Source organism: Corapipo altera, unplaced genomic scaffold (genome assembly GCF_003945725.1).
Source record: "Corapipo altera isolate COAL_440 unplaced genomic scaffold, ASM394572v1 95, whole genome shotgun sequence".
NCBI classification, from domain to species: Eukaryota; Metazoa; Chordata; class Aves; order Passeriformes; family Pipridae; genus Corapipo; species Corapipo altera.
Window position 1 is genome coordinate 214087 of NW_020884947.1, and position 27403 is coordinate 241489.

The 27403-nt window shown below is 45.2% G+C and overlaps 1 protein-coding gene across 3 annotated transcripts in view; it reads left to right on the forward strand.

The window, feature by feature from the left end:
* Nucleotides 1-1991: 1991 nt before the first annotated feature.
* FGFRL1 (fibroblast growth factor receptor like 1) overlaps nucleotides 1992-27403 on the forward strand; it is a 171892-nt gene continuing 146480 nt past the window's right edge. Inside the window, exons 1-2 of one of the 3 annotated variants that reach the window (XM_027662689.1) lie at nucleotides 1992-2117; nucleotides 3227-3336. In XM_027662689.1, the coding sequence (XP_027518490.1) occupies nucleotides 3276-3336 (61 nt within the window). In that variant the 5' untranslated portion in view covers nucleotides 1992-2117; nucleotides 3227-3275. Of the gene's footprint in view, nucleotides 2118-2739; nucleotides 2852-2959; nucleotides 3097-3226; nucleotides 3337-27403 lie in introns of those variants that run through there. The other 2 variants (XM_027662688.1, XM_027662687.1) reach the window with 2 other exon arrangements.

Consider the following 27403-nt stretch of genomic DNA (forward strand, 5'->3'; position numbering starts at 1 on the left):
GTGTCCCACATCTGAGCCATAGCTGAGGCTGCTTTAGACCTTGATCTGCAGGGGAACAGAGGTCGTGGAAATAATTTTAGGACTGGGTCACCTGTGTGGTGATGTCCTTGGGACAAAGACCTTGAATCCTTTGTGGTGAAATAGCAGGGAAATGTTACAAAGAGGTGTTTCACACATCATCCCCCAAGATTTAGGCTGGAGTTGGGCTCTCATCCTGGTGCAAGTTGGGGTGATTTTATCAGAAGGCATGGCATGAACATGACCACATAGGCTAAGCCCTGAAGGTTTCCCTCAGTCAGCACTGTCTTTGAAGTCAATGAGGCTGAAGTTATTGCCTGATAGAAGGAGTAGTCCGTCTGGGATTTCTCAGTTGAATTAACTTTAATGATAAAAATGTTGATATAAATATGCAAAATATAAAAACAGTATTGTCAGCCACTTTGTTTCTGGCTTGGGGGGTTTATATGTTTAGTCTTGGATGTTTTTTCATATTGATTTTGTGTATCAAGATTTAATGCTATCAGGAACCACTGAGTAAAAATATTTAGTAATAACAATAATAATTGAGGGTGTGATTTGATAATCCTAACAAAATAGATAAGATGGATGTTCAAATTACTTCTTGGCTTGGGTTTAGGGGTTGTCCTGGTGCCTATCACATTCAATTAGTATTGAGACAGCTCCATTTTCAAGGAGGTCTTCATTCTGGAGCATATCAAGTAAGAGATCTAAGAAACAATAACATCAACAGTAACGATGCTTCTCTCAATATACAAAAAGTTTAGCTATTGAGACCACTTTTTCTCTTGTCGTTTGTTTAGTCTGTTTAGTGAATTCTGCCAGGTTGGTTTTGATCCTGCGCGAGAGTGATTTGCTGTAAGAGCGGATGCATCAGCCAAGCCCTGTTTGAAAGTAAATAATAAATAATTGTAACAGTTAATATAAGAAACTGACATCGCCACAGTTTATTTTCCTGTTGGCTTAGTTTAGTTTAGGCCAGTTTCTTTCTGGCATCATTTGCATCCAAGCCGAGAGATCAAAACGGCGCAGCCGCCCCCCCAACTCTCCCTCGCTGCCTTCGCGGTGGGTTCCCACGGCCGGGGCTCTCTCCTGGCCGTGGGGAGAGGGGTGCTTTGTCAGGGGCGGGTTCTGGGGTGCGGAGAGGGGGGTGCTGTGGGGCTGGAGGTCTCCACCGCCGCTGGGCTCACGGGAGCTCCAGGGTGTGCGGGGAGGGGGATGCTCTGGGGCGCAGAGAGGCAGCGGGGTGGCACAGCATCGCGGGGGCTCCCAGAGGCCGGAGGGGCGGCGGTGGTGGGGTGCGGAGCGTTGCGGGGCTCCGCTGCAGAGGGGGCTGCGAGGCGCTCCCACTCACTCCCGGCGCTCAAGCAGCCGCCGGTGCCGCCCCGGCCGCTCCCGCAAAGGGTTAAGGGGAGCGGGGCCAGCGGAGGGCGGGGGCTGCCGGGGGCTCCCGGGGATTGGTGCGAAGTTTGGAGCGGGGCGGCCCCGCGCCGCCCTCCGCGGCGGCTCGGCCCCCACCGCCACAAAGCCCTGCAGGGAAAGTTGCTTTATCGCCGGTTTCTCTCGCCCCGGTTTTACCCCCCCTCCCCTCCCGTCCCTTCCCCTCCCCTTCCCCAGCCCCTTACCCCTCCTCCCCTCGCTCCTTAAACGGGATTCCGGCTGGGCGAGCCGCAGGACGGCATCACCGGGCATCCCGCGGCGCGGAGCCACGGCGGCTCTGGCAGGTCCCCGCTGTCCCTCCCCGCACACACACACACACTCAGCCCAGCCCGGAAAGCAGGGAAAAAAAAAAAAATTACAAGGTTTCCCCCCTTTCCCCGAGCTCCTCGCTCCGTGACTCTCGAGTGGAAAAAAACGCCCCCGGGGCGAAGGGCGGCGGGGGGGGGGTGGTGTCGGTAGAAAGCCGGTGAAGGGGCAGAGCCGCTCCGTGGGGAGGGCAGCCCCAGGCAGCCCCCGCCCGCCCGGGGAGGGGGGGATGAGGTAGAGGCCGGCGGCGGAGCGCCCGCCGGGCGCCGTGGCCGCGGAGGGCATGAGGCGGCGAGCGGCGGGGATGGGCTCCAGCACCAGAGCGCGGTGTTAGAGCCCCGGCAGCACCCGAGGTAAGTGCCCCCCGCGCCGACACCCCCGCCCGGGACACCCCGCGGGGTCCCGGGAGACACAAACGCACAGCTGGGAGCCGCCGAGGGCTGGGGGGGCAGCACCAGGTGGCATCGCGCCGGGTGTCCCCCCCCACTCCGTGCGTCCCTCCCTCCCTCCCGACCCCAGTTCCCGGCTGCGAATATCCCGTTAGCGGCCGCCGCGGGGCTGAACCGCGCTGCGCCCCCGGGGCTGCCTCGGGGGAGCCCCCCATGCCCCCTCCCCGTGTCCCGGTCCCCGCCGCAAAAACGGGGAAGCGAAGGGCGAAGCGGCCGCGTTTGCTTTGCTGGATGCTGTACGCGGGTTGTTGTGTGTCCTGGGGGCACGGGGTGTTTAAACCGGGGAGTTTTACAAGGGTGAGGAATCCAGACAGTGTTTAGAGAGTGAGAGTTTTAGGAGGAGAACAGGGTGTAATTAATGTAAACCTGATCTACACCGGGTGTGCGTATCACAGGGAAGGCATCTTCAAGAATCTGAGTAATTAAGAGTGGTTTTGCTTTGGGAAGCACCTCTGGAGCCCACGGAAACAAGTGGGTCTGGGGGGGGGGGGGGGGGGGGGGGGGGGAAGAAGAGGAAAGGAGGAATCAGTGCTGTGCAGAGAAGTCTCGGAGTGGAGGAAGGCGCGTACCCAGAGCGGAGCCTGGCTGAGGGGCACTGGAGCAGCAACACAAAGTTTTCTGGGCTGCTGATGGGAGAGGTAACATTCCTCCTCTCCCTTCCCCAAGTTCCTTCACAAATTGTTAACCTGAAATCTTGTTTTATGGCCACTTGCTAGTGTTTTGTTTGCCTTCCAGACTGGTTCTGTACACGATACGAAAGAATTATGCATTAACTGTAAACTTAGAGGAGCTTACTGACCTCAGTGGGTTCTTGATTTATATCAGGCTAGAGCAGAGAGGAGGGCAAAGTTGTACTTGCTGAGCACCAAGGAATGAATTACAAGTACGTTGCACTTTCATTTGCTGTTTCTGCTCACAAGTCTTCGCAACAGGATTTAAAACTCTGCAAAGTTGAGAGTTGTTTGGGGTTTCCCCCACAGTAATTATTTTGCTCTCCTTTTCCCTGCCTCCAGGTCTGAGAGGACAGTAGCCTGTACGATACGGTGGGATCTGGTTTTCAAGATGGAATTGCAGCTCGCGCTCCTTTTCGCAGGGATAATTGCATTTTCGGACTCGGCGAGAGGTAAGGAGACCGCGCTGGGTGCAAACACTTTGTGACTCACACCCTTCCCTCTGCTCAGCTGGGCTCCTGCTCCGCAAACGGTGCCCTCGGAGGGACCCTGTAGGGCAGTTGCTGTTGGCACAGGCTTGTTACTTATCTGCTCAGGGGTTCAGGCTCGTGCCCACGTGTGGTGCCTCCTCACCTGCGTGGTTTCAGGGCCATCCTTTTGGATGGAGCGCGGTCACTCCGGCTTTTGCTCAGGTCTCTGAGGCGCAGGTGAACTTTCAGGGGCTTTTGTTGTGCCTCTGTAAAAGTACACAGACAATTTTGAAGAAAAGCATCTGCATTCCTCTGTGGATCAGAAATACCTCTCCCCTCCTGTAATCCCTCCAGACCCTGCCCTATGTATTCCTACTTACAAACTAAACAAACACATCCATTAACTTGCTCGGTGACAGACAAATGACAGTTCCCAACAGCGAGAGCGTATTTTAACGCTGAGGCTCCAGCAGTTGATCAGATTTCAATAAACAGGTTTCCTTACCAGAGGCAAATTGAAATACATTGACCTGGGAGTGATGGGGGTAGGAAAAAAGAAGTGTCAGTATGGGAAGGTGCTTTGAGCAAAGCTCTGGGGTCAGAGTGCAAGGAACAGTGGCTTTTCCTCCACTCTCACCTGTGTTGTACCTTGGTGGGTGCTGTCCTTGGAAAGCCTGAATGGGAATTCATGCTTTCAGCTTCCCCACCTCTGGTCACAATGTAAGGGGCTGCACTGTTCCAGAAAAATGGGAGTATGACTTTAGGATGCAGATTGCTTCAGCTGCAATTCCCAACAGTATCAGAGTTTCATGAACTGTTGTAAGACCTTTAAATCACCCAACGTGATGAAGTTGTGAATTAAAAGGTTTAAACTTGTCCTTCACTTGGGCCGTAACTCACCAAAAATAAACCTTGAGGGTAGGGTGGGAAAGAAGAGGGGGAACATTATTCTGAAAACCCAAGGTTTGGTTAGTGCACTGTGCTTTTTTTTTTTTCTTCTTGGCATTGGCTCCCAGGCAAATATTTTATGGAGGCAAAAGCACTATAAAATGATTTGGCTGGAAGCTGGATGAAAAAGAAAACAGTATATAGGCTGTAAGTTCTACAAGTCTGAGTTCCCGGCAAGGTTTACAATGGAGACTCAGTTTAAGTTGTAGGCGATGGGCAGCAGCGTATGAATTGGGATGACCTCATGGATGTATGTTTTTGCAATGGACCTGAGAAGTTGGTGGAGTTCCGGAAAAGATCTGAAGTGGGCAGGAGAAGACAAAAAGATTTTTGTCTCTGTTGTGAACTGAGTGTCGGCTGCTTTACTGGGTGACCCTGTTTAAATTTGGTTTGCACTTGTCTTGCTCGTACTTTTGTTGCCCCTGGAAAGTGAAGTGCTGTGGGCTGTTGTCGTGTGAAAAAGTGACAGAAAATTAACCATGGTAATTTCAGACCATCGTAATTTTTCCTATGGAAAGGTCTTTTTAATAAAACTTTGATAGGATCATATTGGTACTTAGGTTATTTGAACCCTTTTCAGAGCTGGAAAAACCCATCCTGTAAGTGTATGGAGAGATGGTTCTGGTTGTTTAAAATTATCTAGAAACAGAGTTTAAAAAACAGGGCCAAACCCATGAAAAATGTCATTCATTCATGTGCTGATTTCAAGATTTACTGCTGTAAAAATATAGACAGTGTCCTGACATTTAAATCCTACTTTGGACGTCCTTAAGGTTGAGAACATTTTTGGTATTGGAGGACGTAGATGGAAGATGAAATTTGTATATGAGCAGAGATGAGGCACTCTCCAGAACTTTGAAACATTATTCTGTCCTGACAAATATCTCCAATTATTAGGCATTTACATTGGGATAATTTCAGATTCTCTGAAAAATGTGCCAGACTGTTAACGTGCCTAGAGATTTTTTCTGAACATCTCATACAACGGGTTTGGCCACTGGAGATGTGTAAGTGTTACCTGTTTCAGTCACTCAGGTTTTATAGACAGTTCCTCAGCCAAATCTCAGCCTGAGGTCATGAGGCTCTTCTCTGGAGGAAGAAGGGCTCTTTGTTTTGGCCAAACGGCATTTAATATCTGTATCCTGATTGCAAATTAGTCGTGTGTGGCCCAAAGTGTGCCAACACCTCCTGATCCGAGGCATTGGAAGTTAAATAGGTGCTCGCTGGCTTGTGATCAAGTGAGGGAAGCGGCTGAGGAGGCTCTCTGGGAAAGTGGTGGTCCTTCTTTTCTACTCATATTAGGCAAAAGTAGGTTATGCTAGAGTTAGGATGTTAATTTGGAGCCGACTGATGTCGTGCCCGTGCTCGGGGAAGGGCTGTGCCATAGTGCATCTGCACAAGGGGGCAGAGTTAAGTTGCCCACGCACTCCGGCTTTGATATTTCCTGACAGTTGAATACTCAGCTGCAATCTTGCATTAAATGTTACGTTGTATTATTTTTAAATCTTTATTTAGGTGATGCCTTTTAAGGCAAAGGGCCCCACAGGGATGATTGATTGGGCTAATGTAGCAATTATTTTTTTCCACCTCCACTAGCAAAAGGAGGTGTTTTTCCAGGTTGGGATCTTTGCCTACTGGCTCTGTCCCTTCTTGTGACCCAATGTGTCTCATTGGTGAGGTAGAAGATGCTGCAAAAAAGGGGGATATCTTAGCAAACCAAGATAAGAAAGCTCTTAAGAAAACAGCAATACCTTTGAAGTATCCAGGCAAAGCAGAGGACAGGTCTGATTTTAGAGGTCCAAGTGCAGAACTGGCTGTGTTTGGAGGGATGAAGGATGGGCTAACTCTGTATAAGTTTGAACCAATGCTTTTGGGGTCAAAACTTAAAGAGTCTGGTTACGGGCTTGTCTACACCTGCAAATGCATTGGAATAACTCTTTCAAAAAAGTTAATGTGGAATAACTTCCTTAGTGACCAATCTTATTCCAGGCTAAGGATCTCCTAGAGGCAGCCTGTACCAAAAAGTCTTTCTCAGGAGCTATTTTGGTAGCTTGCTTTCCCTTGTGGATGAAGACTAGAACGTCTGTGTGCACAAAACCCACTCTTTGAGAACAAAATCCGTGCTGTGGTTTTTTAGAGGGTTTGTGCCTCCCGGCTGACAGCCAAGGTGTGAGGCAGCAGCTTCAGCCTGGTTTCCAGCCACACAGGATAATGTCAGCCCTGAACCTGGGATAACAGCGCAGGTCCAGTGGCTCGTCCCTCATCTCACTCCATTCCTGTTCTCTCCAAGCAGCCCCATACTGGGCATAAAAGTCCTCAGTGTCCAGCCCCAGCCCTCCTCTGCAGGGACGAATTCCATCTTGGGTCACTAACCTTTAGAGACTATGTCCTGCAGCAGTGGAGCTCCTGCCACTCCACACCTCCTGTTGGACACAGGTAATATAATCTGATATTTTCCTGCTTATGTTATCTTAGTGACAGACAACGCAGTATTTGTTCTGAATCTGTCAAGTTGCCATCATATTCACGTTGGTGACCGTATATGGTAACATTGGGATGTGTTTGGCTTGGTCCCGTGGCTTAAACAAGATTTTGTATGGTATGTTTAGAAGGTTTTGGTAAGAGCAGTAACCACCCTCCTGTTAGCGAGTAAACTGATATTCTGCTGGAAACTAATTAGTTTGGATGTTGATTTCATTTTCGGTGCATTGCGTAGGGAGGGGAAGAACGGGACCTTAATTGCTTTCTGTTCTGGCACTTCTCTGTGCGACCTTGGCTTGCAAACCTGCTTGGTGCCTGCTTTACGGGGAATTTGCTGATGGGATCGCCTCAAAATCTGATGGCTTCACGCAGAAATAATGTTATGTGCCATTTTTGTTTCTCTTAATATTGAAGAAAAGGGAGTAGGATGTTGGAAGTGTTTTTTATTTCTTGGGAGTTGAATTCTTCATTGTGATGAACAGAATTCCCATTCTGTAACTTTGAGGTTTATAAGAGTGAATAGTAGTAAAATTAGGAAAGATAAATAACGATAATATGAGAGAGATGGTTGTTGGCTTCTGTTTTACTCCTTTACTTGTTGAGTGGTTGCTACCAGATAATGATTAGGTAATTTCTCACTTCTGAAGGAGAAGCATGTTCAGATCTAACAGCCCAATTCAGATTTTATGTAAGACACAGCACATCTTCTGGTGAAGTTTGGGGTATTTTTTGGATCATTCTTTTGGGGAACTTCCTCATGAATAATCTGCCAGCATGACTTGTACCTAGAGTCAACACAACGATCTAAGAAAATCCTGGTTATTTTTTTAAATGCTGGTTCCTCCCTTCTTCTGAGGCTGTTGACCGCTTTAAAATGTGGCTGAGTTTAAACTTAAAATGTAGTGTGCGTCATACTGGAAAATTAGGGTTGATTTTATTTGTTTTTAATTAGGAATATTAAAAAACTCAGCAAATTGCTCAGATACATTTAGATTTTCCTTAAGGTTTTTATAACTCTGTTTTCCAGAGTCCATATGTTTCTTTGACCTTCACTAAAAGACGCAAGCAGCAAATTAAAACATGTCTTTTTTGGGTTGAACTTGTACACAGCAGAGGCTGGACTCCAAGCCTGACTCTTAGCCACAGAAGAAACTTTCATATGCTATGATATGGTTCTTGAGATATTATACAACCATGGTTCTTCCAGGAAAAAAAAAGTCATTCAAAATAAAAAAAAAGTAGAAGTGACACTTGCTAGCAAATAAGAACCCCTTTTTCAAGATTTGGGACCATTGGTGCTAATTTATTAACTGAAGATGAAGTTTGTCTTTAGACATGAATTAGCTGATAGAGCTGATCCTTTCCAATGGCCTGTCTGATAATTCCTTTTTGAGCGTCTGTCTCACCGTGAGCAACGCTGGTACATCTGGGTGCAGAACAATCCTTATGGAATAGTGTGAATACAGTGGAGTCTGGATGTGCCTTTTTGGATTAATTACTGGAAGAGATAAAAACTTCCACTGAAAGGGGAAAATAATAATACAAAAGTCCTCTTGTGCCTAGTTTAAATAACAAAAAACTCCAACAACCTTTAGGCATAGCTTTATTTGTTCAGTGGGAGTAGAACCAGAGCAGCTGATTTTCGTAAGACGTGAAGCTCCTACTTGTGTCTGCAGTGACTTGTAAAATCATGCTGAGCTAAAGATCTGTGCAAATGTAACCCAGCATTACAGGGGTTGGTGGAAATGTTCTTTTCTCCCCTTTCTTTCATTAACCTGCTCATTTTGTCTTGTTTCAAGGAATTTGTCTTACATCTGAACTCTTCCTATGTTTTCTGATGGGCTGCTCGAGCTGAAATGCATTTGATCTTGTTTTGAACATTTAATTTGGATTTCTGTTCCTTATCTTGTTCTCTGTAATCAGCCTTGACTTGGAGTTTTCTGTAATAATAACAACCCCGTACATGTTTAGCTGCGTTGACCTGTTCTAATCTTTTGCACCAAGGTGGAACATTTTTAGTCATATAAGGGACTTTTTCGAGAGTGGAACCAGTGTGGTTGCAGACGTTGCAGAGACCACAGTCTAATGCAAGCCTACTGAATTTGCCGCTCATTCATAGCAACTGTGGTACTATGGTAAAACAAAAATATTTCCAAAAGCAAGCTTGAATAATCTGATCCTGCTGTCCCGATGTCGTATGAGATAGGCAGATGCAGCCCATGCCAGTTTTAACACGTTAGGACCTGATTCAGAGCCAGTGAGTGTTGGTGCTGTGACTCCTACTCACTCTCATGGGCTTTGGATCCATCTCTGAAGGATAGCTTACCCAGAGTATCCGTGATATCTACCTCCATATGGATCCCTCATGTATGACAGCAGAGGAGATGTGGGCTAAGTGTGGCAGTTTAGATCCTACCATCCGCCTGCTTGACTGGAGAGCTTGGAACTCACTTTTTTTAATTCTAGAAGCATGTTGCTGCTGCCACTGTGAGCTCTGGCTGGTGGGTGGAGCGTGCACTGCTGGGGCTGAGAACAATTTGGAAATTCATTGCTTACACTTTGGGCTGCCGCAGAGAGATTTATCCCCAAAGGAAGGGTGCTGTTCTGTGGGCAGTGTTCTGGGTGTGGAGGGGTTGAAGACTGGCCTGTGTGTTATTAAATAAGTTAATGTGTGCCACCGAATCCATTCACAGCTCTGATTTTTATTTCTTTTTCCCCCCACTTCCCAGTCAAATAAACACAGGCTGCATGAAGTTTGGTTGGTTGCCCTGATTGCACAGTCTCCCCATTGTATCGCAGTAGAAACACAGCATCCTGCAGTGCTGTGAACAACCTAACATTTTATTTCATCCCAACCACTCCAATTTTCATGAAGAATTTCAGCCAATAACTCCAGGCTACTTCTTCTATTAAGTGTTCAAACTTAATTTTGAGTTTCACTAAGGGAAGGAGAAAAATGTAAATTGGGAACAGAGACTTCTTGGAGCAGGTTAATGTTTCTCAGGGTGGCTACACCTCTATTCTCAGCCTCTCTCCAAGTGGCTTCTAGCTTGATGTGACCCAAGAAATTTCTTCTGATGTCTGGTAGATTTATTTCATAAAAGATTTACACAATTTTGTGCATCCAGTCAAGAGAGTAATTCAAGAGATGTCATACCTTAGATGCCACTTAAGTGGTATTGACTTTGGTGGGAGTTTTAGGAACCATCAGTATTTGTGCGTGTTAGATAAAAACAGCAGACAAATATGGAAATGCAGACTTAAATTATGCAATAGGCTTTGTTTTTTTTAAATTCGTATTCTCCTTGCTGAGTTTGCTCCACATGCCCCATGAATTGATGAGAGTAAGAGTTAGGTACTAGTTTTGTGCAGTGGCACAACATCTTTGTGGTACCTGTGGGCTTGCTAGTTCTGCCCAGAACAGGGGCAGAAAGAAAAAGCTGGAGGAGGACATGGAGGGAAATGTAAACATTAGCCAACCTTCAAGAGTAAATTTAGGCCAGATTAGTTAATGTACTGCTGCTTTTGAGGCCTGGTGATCCTTGAGAGAGGATCTTGAGTGGGCAGTGTGTGGCTCTAAAGAGGAGGTTGGGATTCAGCTTTCTGAAATCTGTGTTATAGTTATGTTTTTTTCCTGTGTCCTCCCAGGTGCCCCCACATACAGGTGTGAGACTTGATTGGCTTTTGACCAACGTGTGATTCTGAGTAAAAACGTTCTAATGTAAAAGGGTTGCTTTCATTGTGCTAACTACTATTTTATTATTGCTTTGTATGGATTTAAATATTCCTTTTTCTAGGCAGAGGTGGATGGGGTGAGGCTAAATCGACCACAAAGGAGAGAGAAGGGAAAGCTATTCAGCCCCACCAGCCTCTCAAAGCTGCACAAACCAAGGTACTGGAGTTAGGCTGCTGCAGATGCTGGAGCACTGTAACCTGGTTTCTTTCCCTCCTTCTCCTTCTTTAATAGGTTTGTGGGAGTTGGAGTAATAGAGGAAGCTGTTTTTCTAGGTGGCTGTTCTCAGATCTGTTAACACAGATCTGTAACAGATCTGTAACTGCTGGTTAAGCAATGACAAATGTCAGACGAGTTACAGGTGTACGAACGGCATGTCAAGGATGGAAGAGTTAATGAATAACAGGATGAACCTCTGAACATTGTGGAATATCTCCCCAGGGATACTGCAGACTCTCTGTGTAAGGAAGAATAGTTGGTTGTCATTGACCAGTCGATGTAAAACTGGTGGCTATAACTCCTTCAGAGTGTGGATGTGCTTCTGAGAGAGGGTACTCTGAGCCACCTTGCTCACCCTCTGGGTGAATCCAAATCTTTCCTGTTCTTCTGCAGACTAACACTGTATTTTGGTGGAAATAACACTGTCTCTTTATCCAGACAAGTAATATTAGGAAGTGTTTAATGTATATTTTTGGGCAGTTTAAAATGGGAAACTGGAGAAGAGTTGCCAGCTCCTCCAGCATACGGAGATCAGGCTCCGTGCTCTGATAAGTCATTTCATATTTTAATGTTCAGGGTTGCATTACAAAGGTGATAGTCCCCTTAGGTTCAGTGGGTTGTGGCTGAGTAGGTGTGAGTAGGATTTAAATATGTAATCCTACCAGAGAGCAGAAACTAGAGCCTCGTAAGACCAGGCTGAGTTTCAGTTCTGCACAGTGTGGCACCACGCCATGGGAGGGTTCATCGTGATCTGCAATAGTTAATATAAAACTAGAATAACAGATCGGAGCTGATGAGTATCTTTCCTCCTCCTGGTATTCCCAACCAATCAGAAATGCAGTATTGCCGGGGTTCATTTTGTTAAGGGCTAATGAGAGTGAAACTTTCAACTTAATCATGTCCAGGACAGGTGTTTACTTTTCCTTGTTTGATTGACAAGGATTGTAAACCTGTTAGGGAGATATTTGCATATGCAGGGAAACTGGCTTTGGACACTCAATTTCTAATTGCTGGATTTGCTATCTGAAGGTGTTTGCCACTGTTCTCAGCACACAGCTATCGCTTCTGGGATACAAAGAGACAGAAAGAAGTACTAGAGGCTAGTCAGAGCATTTTGCTCAGGAGCTGCAGAAACCATAAGGTAGAGGTGGGTCAATGTTTCCTCTAGACCAGAGCAAGGTCCTGCTTGTATCCCTAAGGCACAATGCTTTTCCTGATTCCCTGCTTGCTCAAACAGGGATAGACCAGAGGATTTGAATGACTTAAAACAGTACTTTGTGATGGTGATGTGTCCTTAGAAATTCATTGGAAACACCAGACTAGTCCTTGTATGCAATTGGTAAAGTAGACTCTGGATATTTCATTTGCAGTTAATTTCAGGACTCTTCTCCTGTTGAGAGGAGAATTGCAGATTCACAGGGATGGGAATCTGACTCTTGCTTTACCAGTAATACCAAAGAAGAAAACAGCAAGGTGCTACTCAAAAGTAATCATAGCAATAGACCTGCATATTTTTAATCACTGTGACTATTTATTGAGAGTTTCCAGTAAAGAAAAGAAAATATATGTAAAAAAGAAGCACAAAAAGTGCTGCTTAGCATAGGCCAGTGTTCTTCTACTGTCAGGAGAAAAAGCTTGTCTACTTGAAGGCCACAGTCTAAGTAAGTGGAGTTTCAGGCTTATTTTTCTTTTATCCTAGAAAATCCAATAAATCCAGTAAATTCTTTCAGTGTGGTCTTCCAAGAGTTTTTCAACTTCGTCTGACTCACAGATTATTTGAGTGCCATTATAGACTAGGGGTCAAGCAAGTTAATTCCCAGAACAGTATGCTGCCCTGTTTTCAAACTGTGCTAATCAGGGTTTTGAGTCAAAGCATGGCAGTTTGCTCAGTGAAATTATTTTCCTGTTAGAAAATTACAAATAGGGTCTGACTATTCGTGTTGGCTTCAGTCACCGGAGCACTCACATCACATGCAGAGCAAAGCCCCCTGGGATGTACTCGCCATGGATCAGGGCACTGGTGGGGGCTCATTTTCCAGTTCACTCGGGCAAACAGGACGAAACCTTATAAAAGAAATGAAAGAAATTGTTACAGTTACATTTCTACCTCCAGCAGGTCAGAGGGAGGGCAGTGTGGAGCCCATCTGAGCTGTAACGTGAATGTCCTTCCCCAAAGGAGACATTTAGTGGAGTTATTTGGTTACCTCTCCCCCTCACCTTTTTGTAATTGACTCTTGTTTACTTTTTCCTCCTCCCTTCCCGAAGCTTATTACCACTGTTTAGGCAGAGGAAATGAATTAACATAATTTACTGTTTTTTAGAACGAGACACATTCCCTGCATGTATGTATACACACGCTGGCATTCACCCTCCCAGTGCTGTGCAGAGGAGTGTGTTTACAGAGTCTGGGTCCATTTAGGGAGAACAATACCCTGATTATGGAGGGCAGCCTTTTCTTCCCAGAAACCACAAGGAACCATTCGCTTCAAGCAGCTACTGCCCCCTTGAAGGTACAGTCATCGTGAGCTGCTGGAAGGGGGGGAATAAATCTCTTGTGGACACAAACCAGCAGCATTGTTCTCCAGGGAAGTTGGTTTAGGGTTGGGGGTGAGAAATGGTGTCGGGATAAACCAAATGCCAAGTGCAGGATCTACCAGCGTGCAGAAAGGTGTTGCGACTTGCAGTTTAATTTTCAAATAACAGCTGTGAGACTTTACGGGGAATTATTTGATGCTGCCTGAGCTGGCAAGGGAACTGGGGAGGTTGGGTGGGAAGAAGATGGTAACTGAGTCTCCGTGTGGTTTTGGATGGGCTGAGTTGGGTTGAAAGGTGCTGTTATGTATGAAATGCCGGTCATTTCTAATTGCAGTCATGCACCTGTGCCTGGTAGATAATGCTGGAGCTGTGTCATATGGAGTATTTGCTTCACATGATGTTGAGAAAGGTCAAGCACTTGATTTCTGTCCTTCTAAGTTGGCTCATTAGAGGCACAAATAGGAGCCCCTCCTTCTTTTGCCCAACTGCAGCCACTTGGATCCTGGCAGTAAATCCTTCTCAGGTGTGATTTCATGGCAGCTGAAGATGACTGAACTTGACCCCATCACTTTCCCATCCTTGTCCTGCGCTGCTCCCAGCCTGGAACTCCCTTGTGCCATCATGAGAGCTCTTCTGACCTTGCTGTGGGTGTTTTGGGGAGGAAACTGGGGCAGGAAGCCAACCTGGAAAAAAATGTGATGGTTTAAATTCTTAGGGGAGCATGGGCTGAGCTCGTGGAATATCACGGGGCCTCCATAGGCAGCAAGTCCTTTCCATTCCCACTTATGGTAGGAAGGCTTAGTACTTTGAAGGACTGTATTTATGGGAACATTTATAAAATTACTCATTAGGAGTCTAAAATACAGCTGGGTCCCCACTGCAAAATGTAGCATTGCCTCGGAGCAGTGAATGTGAAGACTGAAAAAATCAGATTTGGATCCTGAGTGCTCCCCTCTGTGGATCTTACTGGAAAAAGATGGTAGAAACATCTAACCCAGAAGATGGTTTAGGCTATTCTGAACAGGCAGTAGTTATTCCTTGTTGGCTTTGGGTCTTGGTTCAGCTCAGTCAGAGGGTAGAGCATCACTGACCTGTCTGCATTGGGAGATTCTGGCTTTCACACTCTATATCATGACAATTTTCTGTTTGTCTCAGTATTCCCTTGAATTTGGGAATGCTCTATAGGGGGAATGGGTATCTTCCTTCCTCTGTCTCTGTTTTTGGCTTCTGAGGGAGAATGATCATTTTGGGGAGCCAGAAAATGGCAAGTTAATGCTGTCAGCATTTGCTGGCCCTCCTAGGGCTGCTGTAAGGAAGGGGCTGCTCCATCAGGAGCACAGCTGGCAGCAAAGGTGGGCTGCAACCAGTGCTACTGGTGACCTGGTGTTCCCTCTGGTCCAGGCACAGTATTGCATTGACCCTGGTATCAAGGTGAATGTGGTATGTCACCGGGAAGTTCCCCCACAACCTTGGCTTTGTATCTACATGGACTTTTGACTACTGACACTGCTTCAGGCAGTTGCAAAAATAAGGCAGAGAAAACAACTTGTGAAAAATACTCCCTGTGGGTGAAAATATTTTTCCAGGGAAAAATATTTTTTCAGTAGGCTAATAGAGGTAATGCTGCAGGGCTGCATGAACAACGCTTTCAGGGGATTTCTGGAAGGGGGCATTTATGTTGGCCTGTGAGACGTGGTGCATGAATTCTGTCCAGGGATGATTGACACATGTCTAACATTTTGAAACATGACCCAGCACCCCAGAGAAACTGTGGCTTTTGCCTCTTGATCCAATTTTTTGTAAAGAGGGGAAGATCCCAGTATGCCTATCAGTATCTACATGGAGACTGCTGGGGTTACTCTGCCTTAGAAGACTAAACTCTGGTACAGGCATGAAAATCAGAACTTGGTACTAAGTAACTATATTTATTGCAAGGAAAAGACTTTTTTTTTTTTTTCTTAAATGTGCTTTAAAATCTGCCAAATCTTCCCATGCCAGTAGATGTCAGAGGGACAACTGCTGTTTCCCATGCTGGCTCATGGACCGCAGTAAGGACAACAGGAATAGGGCAATAAGAACCACTCCAGGGTCCATCCCTACATCTGTGATGGCTTTAAGCTGAGAGTGTGAGGGTGTGCAGTGATCTGGGGAAAATCTGAATCTTGGCAACAGTCTCTGATTCAAAATATCTGGGAAACGCTGAGCTGGGAGGTTGAAAATACAACTTTGGGGTTTCTTTCTCCAAAAGGAAAAACAGCATCAAACTTTCACTGAGACAAGCGTTTGAAAGAAGAAATGTGCAATGCAGAATTAAAAGGGAACTGCTTAGTTATCAGGCACTAATTGACATAACAGCAAAGAGGAATAAGCCTGAATGCATTTTAATGGCCTCTTGATTTGGATCTTTTTGTTTGCATACTTACAGGCACTTTCCCTTTTACCTCTGCAAGTAATGCACATACTCTAAAATGCAAAATAACCCCAACCAGATGAAAAATGCTCCGAAGTAATTGAATAAGTTTTCAGCTATAATTATCCCAGCCTTAAAACTAAGGCAGGACCTTCTGTCTGTGGCGTGTGTTGGAGGTTATTTTGCTACAAGGCAGATATTAAAGCAGAGCTCGAGGAGGACTGCAACATCTGAAATATTTAATATTGCTCTTGGAGAGTAGGTCAACATCTAAGCAGTCGGTTTGGTTGATATGATGAACACAGTGTAAGGCAAAGTTGGTATTATAGTTAGGTTGGGGTTAGTGCCTGGACGTCCTCGTTGTAGCAAAGCCCTGTTGTGTTAAGGGCTGTTAAACCCAGAACAAGCAACAGGCAGCTACAGACTTAAATTCAAGTTACTAACAGGTCTTTGTATAGTGACTTTGTTTTACTCTGACAAAGGCCCCCTCCAAACCAGACCCATTGGTCAGCTGAGTTTTATTTACCCACGTACCCCTGAGAAAGCTGAGATCTCGTATTTGCTGGCAGTGCCCCATGCAACGCAGATGTTGCCCTGATAAAGATTTCTTGCTGCTGCTACAGTACAGACCCACAAGGCCAGTAATCCTGTGCCCAGACCCTGTGTAAGTGCTCAAGGTGAAACAGATGCAAACATAGTGTTCATGCACAGACTGGAGTCTGGCACCGCTCATCCACCGCGGTTCATGTGCATGAATCACAAATCCAGTTGTCCCTTCTCTGACTTCAGGGAAGGGTGGGCATTACACAGTGCTTATTTTTTACATAAATAACCATCAAAAGTCCTGGAATGAAAAAAAAAATTACAGAGATTATTCAAGCATTATTACTATTATTGTCATCATCATCATCAAGGTGTCTTCATCTGTGCTACCAACAAGGTCTGACTGCTTCCAAGTGTTGCTCCGCATCCTACTGGAGCCCACCATAGGTTTCCAACTTCTAGAAAGGTGGAAAGAACAATCAATCTAAAATCTGAGTGAAGGAAAGAGAGTTGAGCAAGGCCAATTTTCACACAGTAACGAAAAAAGAGATTCTTCCAAAAGATTTTGTTTTTCTTTGAAAGGCTCGTGGTGGTTGTTGAAAGGGCATTTCAGTGGAAAAGGGCCAAGCAGCCCTAGGCAAAACCAACACCCTCAATTGAGAAAGATTTTTCAAACAGCAGTACTGTTAAGAAGTAATTAAAGTCAAATAAAACACGAAAAATAATGTATGACACATCCATTTGAATTCATCCCAGTTTGAATCCACTGAAACCCATGTAGCACGACACTGGAGGCACACAAGGGGAAGTATAAACCCAAGAATTTCAATGCACTTTTGCAACTACAGAAGTCTCTGTTCTCAGACACCATTTTTATGAAGTATTTAGGCACATACTTACTTCAAGCACCTGAGGATTGCTTGTATTTAAAGAAATGCTTGCTGAGGACCTTCCATACTTGCAGCTCTCTTTGCTTTGATCCTCTGCCTCCCCTGCTACATTGTCTCGGGCAAAACTTGAAAATAAACCAAAGAAAAGAGGACATTTTGGGGGACCAGCTGTGTCACTTCAGATTTTGTTAGCTGTTGAGGAAGATTTGTGAGGACTCTCTGGGGCAGGAAGGGTCAGGTCAGAGGTAGAAAGCCGGCTCACCCTCTACAAGAGGTAGTTATAATGCCAGGGCAGCTCCCCGGGGAGCATCTGTCTGTCCGTCCTTCCCTCTGGGGTTGACAAGAGGCAGACAGCCTCCCCCCAGCTGTTCCCTCTGTCACATTACAAATGAGACGCTGAAAAGGAGCCCTTGGCCTTGAGACAGCTCTTCTCTTGCTGACTTGTTCTACCCATCAATTAATGTCAAGCAAAGGTGTTTTATAACTCTTTTATAACTTTTTCCAAAGCAGGACCCTCACGCCTTTGCAAAGGGAAAGTCCAACTCCTGTGTGAGGTGGCTGCCAAAATCTATGTGTAGTTAGTTATGTGTGAGAGCAAACAGAACTTTTGCTTTTCGTGAAAGAAATGCTCCTTAACATCCAAATTCTTCCATGGAGAATTTATCAAAAGGAGCAGCTTTGTTAAAGTGAAGATGGGTAAAAAATGTCTTTATCCTTCCCCATCAGGACAGCAGCACTTAACACCAGCATTGGAGATGATCACATGATCCATTTCTGATGAGTTTTGAGACCTGGTAGTAAGGGCTGGTGGCTTTGCCTGGATTCCATCCTAGTTCCATTCCATTCTCATTCCTAATGAGAGCGAGCAGCGTTTTGAGCCATTGTTCACCCCTGTAGCTCTTGGCATGTGCAATGGGTGTGAAATGTGAGGAGTGAATTATGAACAAAGAATTAAAAATTGTACATGGCAGTGTATTTCCTGAGAGGGAACAGCAAGACGATGGTGGAGGCTTTCAGGCCGTCTCTAACCCGCTCACCCCTCTCCTCTTGTACCAACTTCCAGCAATTCGGCTGCGTGTTTTCTTAGGAAGCAACTTCCACCCAAAGTCTACTGAATTTTTCTTAAATGTTGGGTTCTGTCAGAGCTGATAAGGCAGCAGGCAGCCTGCAAAGATAACACAAGGTATCAAGGCTTCTCGGGTTTGTCTTTGGTTGGCTTTTTTAGCAAGTATTTGACAGACACTGAGAGCTGTCTGGAGACTTTGGGTTTAGTGAGTTCCCCCAGCTTTCTCTTTGTCTATGCTACCAAAATGCTTTTAGGGTGATTTGGAAGAGAAAAAAAAAAGAATTCTAATGTAGTTGGGGAATTAGTGTTGTTTACTGAAGGGAGTGGGGAAGGTGGGCAGTGGGGGCTGGACAGTGAGGTTAGCTCTTGTGCCTTGCTGTTTTGATATCTCCACCTGGAATATACTCCCCCCAAACAGAGTTTAAAGGGGATGAGGAGAAACACAGTCTCTGTAAATGCCTGATCACTGGCAAAAATGTGTTATGGTATATGAAAGCTTGTGATTAATTGTCTTTTCAACTCCCCCCTGACTCCCACTCCCCTTTTCTTGCAGTGTTATCCCTGTTTAGGCTGCTGGCTTTTGTTAACCTCTGAGGGAGTGTTTACGCTTGGCTTATGTTAACCAGAAGGGAAAACTTTCCAGTAAAAAATGGATCTATCTGCACATGCTAATGACTTCGTTATGGGGAGCTTGGTGAGCAAGGCAGATGTGGATAGAAAACATAGCCCATACCCTTAGACAAAGATGTTTTCTGTCACCCTGGGAGTGTGAGATTAGTATTCATTTTTATCCTCAGTGAGTCCTTAGTGAAGTAAGGTGTCCCTCTGTACTCACATCTTTGTAGTGACCCTGTGTGTCCCCAGTGTCATAGAATCATGGAGTTGTAGACTGGTTGGGTTGGAAGGTACCTCAAAGATCATCTTGTTCCAATCCCTTGCCCTGGGCAGGAACACCTTCCACTAGGCCAGGTTGCTCAAAGCCCCATCCAGCCTTATCTTGAACACTTCCAGGGATGGGGCATCCACAGCTTCTTTGGAAAACCTCTTCCAATGCCTCACTACCCTCACAGGAAAGAATTTCATCCTAATATCTTGCCCCCTGTCTGATCCGGTTCTGGGTGATTGTACCATGGGCCAGATTGGGTCATAGATCTGGCTGGAAATCCCACCAAAAAAAAAAAATTAGAGCAGAAAGTCATGACACAGCCTTATAGCACTGGATTTTATATACCTGGCAGTTGCTTGTGGCACTCCGGAGGTGTTTTGTACCAAACAGGCTGTTATTCACTGATATTTAATATTCATTGTTTTGTCAGTGATGTTTCATCATGGCTGGAATTACAACACCAAACACCAAGTCCCCTTTTCAAATTTCAATGCAATTTGTGGGCATGCTTTAATTAAGCACCACAGCACTGCTTGGAGGAAGATATTCTATGCCTAAAGTATCATGCAGGCAACCTTATATAGAGCGTCAGGAGTAGTATGGGAACACTGTTTTTGTTACATGCTTCTGCCTAGCAAATCCTTCTTGCTCTTTAATGTAACCTATTGCATATGAAATTAATTTCCAACATGCATTTGCTTACAAAATAGCGTTCTTCGCACCAGAAATCCATAACAGTAGAAGAAACCACTGCCAGATGTCTATATTTATAGAAAACTTGCATGTTCTTTCTAGTGATGACAGAATATTTCAGTGTATTTATGAAGTGCTCATGTTTTTAGAAATACAGAAATCCAGTCAATATCAGTAGAATCTTGCTGTTCTTATTTTAACCAGCAGAACATGTTCCTTTAGTTGATGCTGCACCCAAAAAAAACTAGAAAAAAGCTTTCGCTAGCCCTCTGTCTCACTGGTGGTTTTTGTTTTTTTTTTTTTTTCCCCAGCTTCACAGACCTCATTTTAGAGGGCCATCTCTGGCTTTAAACAAACTTTACTAGAATGTAATGCAACTTTGACTATATACTGCTGCATCAGGCGTTTTTACTTGAGAGATAACTGTTCATAAATCTGAAAGAATAATTTTTACTCTCAGAGTAGTTCATACAACTTTTTTCAGTTTTCAGAGTGAGGTGGTTTTATTTTTGCTTAGATGCCCCTCATTTGGGTTGTTACCACACAGAGGGTCTCACATTTGAATCTGAACTCACTGAGCATTAAATTTGGATCAAGCCAGAGGTGTTGGAGGGTGTAGAAGGCCTGGTATGGCTGGTGTGAAGTGTGAAGCCCATCAGAAATAGTGTCCTAAAGACAGTTTAGTTGTGTACCAAACTGTTTGTGTAAACAGCTAAATTGAGCCAGTAGATGCCAGGGTTTTTGCTTATATTCCTGATGTAGACATTGGAGAGTTTTCAGAACTAAAATTTGCAGAGATCTCCACAAATCTCGGTGGGAAGGTGCTGTTGGAAGCCAGGGCTGCATACCTATCAGTACATAAATTGCAGGAATTTAGATAGGTGCCCTCACATATTAGGGTAACAAATGAGGAGCTGTACAGAAACGTAAGCGAGAGGGGCTCCTTGTGGGATTTACCATTGGAACACAATTGCTAATCTGTGCCATCTACAAATCAAATTAATTGGGTTTGCTCAGGCTGTTGCTCACACGATTACTAAGCACAGTAGCTTGAAGGCAACGAGGGTTTGGCCTCCCAATCTCTAATGCGTATTTGTGTTTTTTTTTTACAGCAAATGCCTTTGATATATGTAAGTTATATTTCCGTGCATTACAAATGATAGATTCCTCCCCCATATCCTGTGACAGCCTTCCCTGGAGACAGACAGTCTGTGTTGTTTTAGCAAGATGAAGAAAGATTAACGGGAAAGGTTTTGCTGGTGTTTGCAAAGACTTTTAGCAAAAGGGGAAGGTTTGGATTGAGGATTTAGTGAGAATGAAAAAGCGTTTCTGAAAACTACTGCCTGCCTGCGGGGCTCCCCTCACTACCTCCCCTCTCACACTGCCTTCTGCCTGTAAGGAGCACCAGGACAGGCCAGAGGGACCCATGCATGTGCTCCTGCTCAGGTAGGACTAATCCCATTGCATCTGCAGGTCTGCACATTATTTTCCGATCCAGCTGTGCTGGTGCATTGAGTCTATGGGTGGACAAGGAGCCTCTGCCCCACTGAGGAATGTGAGAAGGTGGGTGCATGTGAGGAAGGTGCTCCAGGGGACCTCTTGGCCCTCTCCATGGGGCTCACCCCACCAGGCATGGGAATGCTGTCCTGTGTCATGAAGCTGAGGCACCGCGAGGGGTGTTCAGCTCGTAGATGAAGTGATTTATGTGTCAGTGTCTGAGCTGCCCTCAAGGCTGATGGAGATGTTAGTAAGTAGGGCATTGAGCCAGTATTGACCATCTCTCTGCAGACTGTAATGGGAGTTAGACATCTAAATTTAGGTGGGTCCTGGCCACACTTAACTTCCTGGGATAGCTAGTGGTGATGCTGCTGTGGTCACTTCTCATATGTATCTGCATGCAGTGCCAGTGGTTAAAGCCTCCAGATGAATCACAGGCAAGTCCCCACTGAGGTTTTTTTCCCCTGAGTTTGAGCCTAAATGAGCTGTAGCTCACTCCATAGCTACCTAATATCATGAGCCACTCTTACCCAGAGCCCCCAGCTCCTCCCTGCCGGGTGATGCTGCCTGAGGATACAACACAGTTAAACATCCAAGGACATTCCCATGGTATGTTTTGGTCATTGTCAGCAAAGTAGCTGCGTCTGGGAGCTTCACACACAGGCTCGTTGCTCCCGAGTGTGTAATATTATATGTATTTAAGGGGAGAGGTGGTTTTCCTCCCTCCTGGTGATCAGTTTATACCCCAGAGTGGGAAGGCTTAGTAGCCCTTAGGGCTTTCTCACTGCCATGCAGGAATTAGCATCTCAAGCAAAAGGGGCTCAGAGGTCTGACTTGCAACCTTGTGTGGTGTTTTCATTGTGAAGCACAGACAGGATGTACAGTAAATTAGGTTCAGGCAGTTCTGCTTGCTGAAAACAAAATCATTTCACAGTGACCCTGAAAACAACATTTGTTTTAGAGTCCTAGCAGAGAGATTGTAGCTGGATCCAGGAGGAGGAGTTGTGGGTGGTGGATCAGGAGCTGGAAGCAAAACTTTCTGAGTTACTGCTGCAGATCCTGCCCTTGCAGACAAGGCTGGTGACGCACGCAGAGGACTTGGTGGCCTTCGCCAGGGCAGGATACAGGGTTGATACAGCAGCTCCTGCTCCGTGTGAACCGGAAAAGATGGACATGGTGGCTCAGAGCCTCACAGGGAGCATCAAATCACAGTTGGAAAAAGCCACCAACAGAAAGTGTTCTGTGCAGAGCCCTGATAGTCCCTTTGGTAGTGGGAAGGAGGGAAGCGCATCCAGCCCCTGCTATGCCACGGGAGCAGGATTTATCCCAGTGTTTACCTGCATGGGATTGAGATGCGTCGTGCTTTAGAACACCTTTTCCTCCTGTAAAGAGAGATGTGCTGTGTGTGTCTGAACTTAAAGGTGAAGGAAGCCTAGTGGGATCTGTTTTTGAGCATGTCCTGGTGTAAATCGGGAACGGCTTCTTTGAAATGGAAAAGGAAAGGCTAATTTAAAGCCAATAAATGTGAATTCACCCTGAGGCTTCAGTGAGAGTTAGAAGGATTAATATGTGAGCCAGCCCATTTCCTTACACAGGCAAAGCTTTTCCTTATGGCATGAAGTTCAGCTCATTGCAGAAGGCTCAGGTACCACCAAACCCTTGTCTTAAGGGCCTGCATAGAAGGCCAAAGGTCTATAGACATTATGCTACCTGTCTGTCTGCACACAGAGAAGTGCCATGGTAAATTAATCCATTACCCAGGATTGTTGATATAACACCTTTCTTCTACCTCTGAAAGAAGCTTCCTTCTAGATCTTAAATCTTTGTTGTCTTCAGCTCCCTCGGTGTAATTGGGGATTTGGGGATTTAGAGGATAGAGCCAACATCACTGCTGCTTTCCTGCATTTTTGGAATGCAAGGAAAGAGACTGGGAGTGGAATGGTTCTTGTATGTGCAGTTTATTGGTGTGTCTTTGGTAGAATTTTATGGCTTTGTTAAAAGATGTTGAGCTATATGATTTATTAGCACTGCCATGGAGACTGTATTAATGATTATTTCACATTCCATGAGATCTTAGTGGGTCCTGCCCATGGTAAGGTCAGAACGAAGGGGCATTTGACATAGTACTGCTTTACTTACAATAACAACTGATAACGAGCCTAGAAAATAAGCAAGTCCCTTTGACTTCAGCGTGCGTTATCTCGCAGCAGATATCAACACAGCCTTCCAGAGAGAACTGTTGACCCTTTGCTGCATGTTGTCAGATCTGTAAGAACCGCCATGGCAGATCTGCATGCACATACGCACTTGGAAGTGCTTTTACTTGCTTAGGAGCAGCCACCCCAACATTAGAAATTATTCCTGGCAAATGCAGTACCATCTGCTAACCATGTGGGGTCGTTGGGTTTGGTTGGGAATGGGCAGGCCCAGCTGGCATGAAAGACAGCTTGTAAACTTTTGCTTTTCTTTTTCAGGGTATCCTCTAGTAAAAAGTCAACATGGCCCGCTTGATGCCTTCCCAAGTGGTGGGTCAAGTCCCCAGTCCGGGTCTGGTTAGTCTCAGATTCATACCTGAAGTAGTTTGTGATTCGTTGACTATCTTTGGTGCATGTTCAGAGTTCTTGAAAAAACATGGGCGATTTTTGACTGCAACTTTTGCATTGCTGCAAACCCGCAGCTGAAAAGCTGAAGCTTTAAGAAAATCAGTGATTGTTACAAGTCTCTTAATAAAAAACCCAGCATCTGTTGGGCAGAGAATTCCATTTTGGGTAATGGCCATCCAGCATTGTAGGCCAGTTCCCTTGTGGATTTGGTGAGGCTGTCTCGAAGCAACAGGCCATCCGTGGGTCAGCCTTGCCCTTGCAGCATCTGTACTGGTGGAGATAAGACAACAATCACACCCTCTGCAAGCCCTCCCTGCTTCCAAAGCGGATTTTACAATGTTTTTTTTAATTTTTCACAGGCTACTGCTGGCCAAGCGGAGACATTCCTTGTCTGTTATTCATGGGCAGAAATGCTTGATTAGGGCTCCTCTTCCTGGAAACATCAATGAAGTTGATGCCCTGGATCCTCTTCCGCAGATAAGATTAAGAGTGTGGAAGTCGGCACGCTTCTGGCAGTGGTTTTTACTGGCTCAGGGTGGTAATTGCAGAGAGGCTGTTTTGGGCGATGAGAAATTTTTCAAAAGTTTTCCTGTATTACTTCTTAAGCACCGTTTGCTGGTGGGTGCTGGGGGTCAGAGAACTCACCTAATTGAGATGGATTTTTCTTTCTCCACGTTGTTTCTTTGGCTGGCAGTGGCCACGAGGGTTGCTGCTGCGAAGGGAATGAGTCACTTGTTTGTTTGAGGCAGTGAAGAAAGGTTCTGCGTGTTGCCACTGATATTAAACACGAAACTGTGATGCCGGTGGTTTCCTTTTCTCTTGCTTTCAGGGTATTTGGTTTTCATATCAGGGAGGTCAGGAATTCATGTCTGCTGCCTTGGAGGAGGAAGGGTTTGGGTAGTCTTTAGCTCTTTCTGGCTGCCCATCCCAAACTGCTGTCATCGAAGCACTGTAGAGCCTGTCAGCTGGGGATATTTTCAGTTGCTGTTTTTGTGGGGAACCTGCCTGAGCTTTCAACCTCGTGGATCTATTTTACTTCACTTATTTTTATTAAAGTCAGTGACCAGTGCAACCTGGAAGGCAGCCAGGCTTTATATCATGGCATTACAATTTGAAGGATGCGAAGATCAGTGAGTAGCATTAGAGTGGCTGGTCTGTCCTGCCTGGCACAGAGCTGGGAGCTTCATCTACAGAGTCTCTTAATGGGGGCACAAACTTGTGTTTGATTAAATCCATTCTACCACTCTCTCTGTGATTATTTCCCTGCGGGCAAGTAAAGGATAGAGGTGAGACTCCAATATCTGGTAGTCTCCTTTCAACAAGCAGGAAACCTGATTTCCCATTTTTTTTCTTAGCAAATCCCACTGACTTTACCCCAGTGAGTTTTTTCTCTTTAGGGTCTCTTGCTTACCAAAATGCTGAAGTGATTTGCCTAGTCTGTAGTGATTCGCCTGTTCAGTAAGACTGGTCCATCAGAAAGCTGCTTTTCCTACCCCACAGTGATGTGACAGACTGAATTCTCCTCTCCTTCACTCCCCACAGGTAAATTTTCTTCAGAGTAGTCACCTGGGGACATATGTGTGCATATTTAAAATAAGATAAAAACCCCAACCAGTGTCTTGAAAGTGCTTCTGTTGGGTGCTGGTTCTACTAAAAGCTGGAACAGCAGATTTCACTCTCCAGGAAAGCTCGATGCCCCAAGGGGCACCTCTCCACCTGACATCAGCAGCACCCCAACGTTCCCCCCATTGTTTTTACTTTTGCTGGGTCTGTAATTAAAAAAGCAAAACCATCCCATCCTCACCCCCACAGAGACCATATGTAGAAGTGACATTTGTATGGTTGATGCAAATACAGAAAATGTGTCTGAAAATAGATTGCAAGTGATGTAAAAGCCATGCTTGTCAAAGAGAAACGCCAACCCAGTTTACCCTCATGGTTCTGGAAGGGATTTTGTCTTGTGCAGAATGTGTTTCCCCCTTGGCCCCCTCCTTTCCCCCCTGGGAGCTGTAAGTCCGCTTTTGTTAGGCCAGTGTCTCAGAGCTAAATCCTGGAAACGTAATTTATTCAAAGTGTTCCGCACACATGTAAATGGGCAAAACTTATTGACAGCTGGGTTAAAGTATCTCTTTCTTCTGTGTAACAAGGCACTTTCGCTGGATCTTTCAGCCGCTGGCTTTGTTCCTCAGACTGGTGAAAAGAGCTTAAGGGGGAGAAACAGGCAGGCAGGGAAAATGCCTCTGGTGTGTGCTGTGTGTCTGCACAGTCACGAATTTGCATGGGTACAGCACAGCAGCGCTTCTCCCCACGCCTGCATCCTCACCACATCGGAGGGTGTACAATGGCACACAAATCTGGGCATATACTTGATATGTAAGAAGAGCTGTGAGCATACATGGGCACACTGTCTGTGTCCATGGTCCTTTGAAAGGCTCCAAATGACCGTGTGTCTACCTTTAACTGTGGGAAATGACAGTCCCAAAAGGATCTTGGTATATTAAATTCCAAGCACACAGCAAATTTAGCTGAACTTTCTGCTGCTTAAGCAGTACTCTTTCCTCCTCCATACAAGGCCTTGAATTAGCTAATTAAAATCTAGTGGAGAGAGGGAACAGTCTGCAATGGAGTGAACTCACAAGATTTCTGAGGTCATTACTGGTACAGAGTTCCCTCACTCTGTCCCATGAAAAGATTTTTAAGTATTCATTGGAAATCTCCCATGGATTTAACTTCTTCCTTTGTTTTCCTTTGCAGTAAAAGCTTGATTGAAAGTGGCTGTGGCAGCAGTAATGCCTGGCTGAGTTTGGAGAAAACAAGCTCTAGGCCCATTTAGACATTTAATTTGAAAGCAGCTTCCATTATCTCCTGTTAGGGGCTGTGGTTAGTAAGGAGCAGGGTGAATGCACGTGTGTGTTCATCCATTATGACTTCTTTATCAATTTTATCTTTTTAATCACTAGTTTTTAGGAAGAGGCGGAATTATTTTTTTTTATATAGGTAATCAATATCTGATAAAGCTGAATCCAGTTTTCTTGGGATAAACTTTGATGGAGGTTCCTAACAGTATTAAGTTGATTCCAGAGTTAAGATACAATGTATTCTATTCTATCCATCCAACTTTTAGAATTTCTTTGGTATCCCATGAAAGAAAACTGAAGAAAATTTGGGATTTTTTCTTCTCTCTTAGATTTTTTTTTTTTTTTTGGAGACACATTTTTTTAAAATTAAAATTACATGCTGGAATATAAGGTATCGATTAGTGTAGCCTGATTGAAGCTACATCATGTTTTATCTAGTGTCTTGTTTTCTGAGCCTCAGTTAACACAGATGAGGCTTTGAGGAGAGGAGTGGTTCTACCCAGGCCCCAGCAGTGCAGCCCCACTGACTTCAGTGGGACTGGAGGAAGGTTTTGAGTTTAGTCTTAGCAAAAATGAAGGAGATCAGTACATGATGTGGATAACTTATTTATGTAAGGACATGGCTGGAAATGTTTTGCCTTAACCCCAGAGCAGGCAGGGCACATGGAGGCAGTACTGGCTTCTACA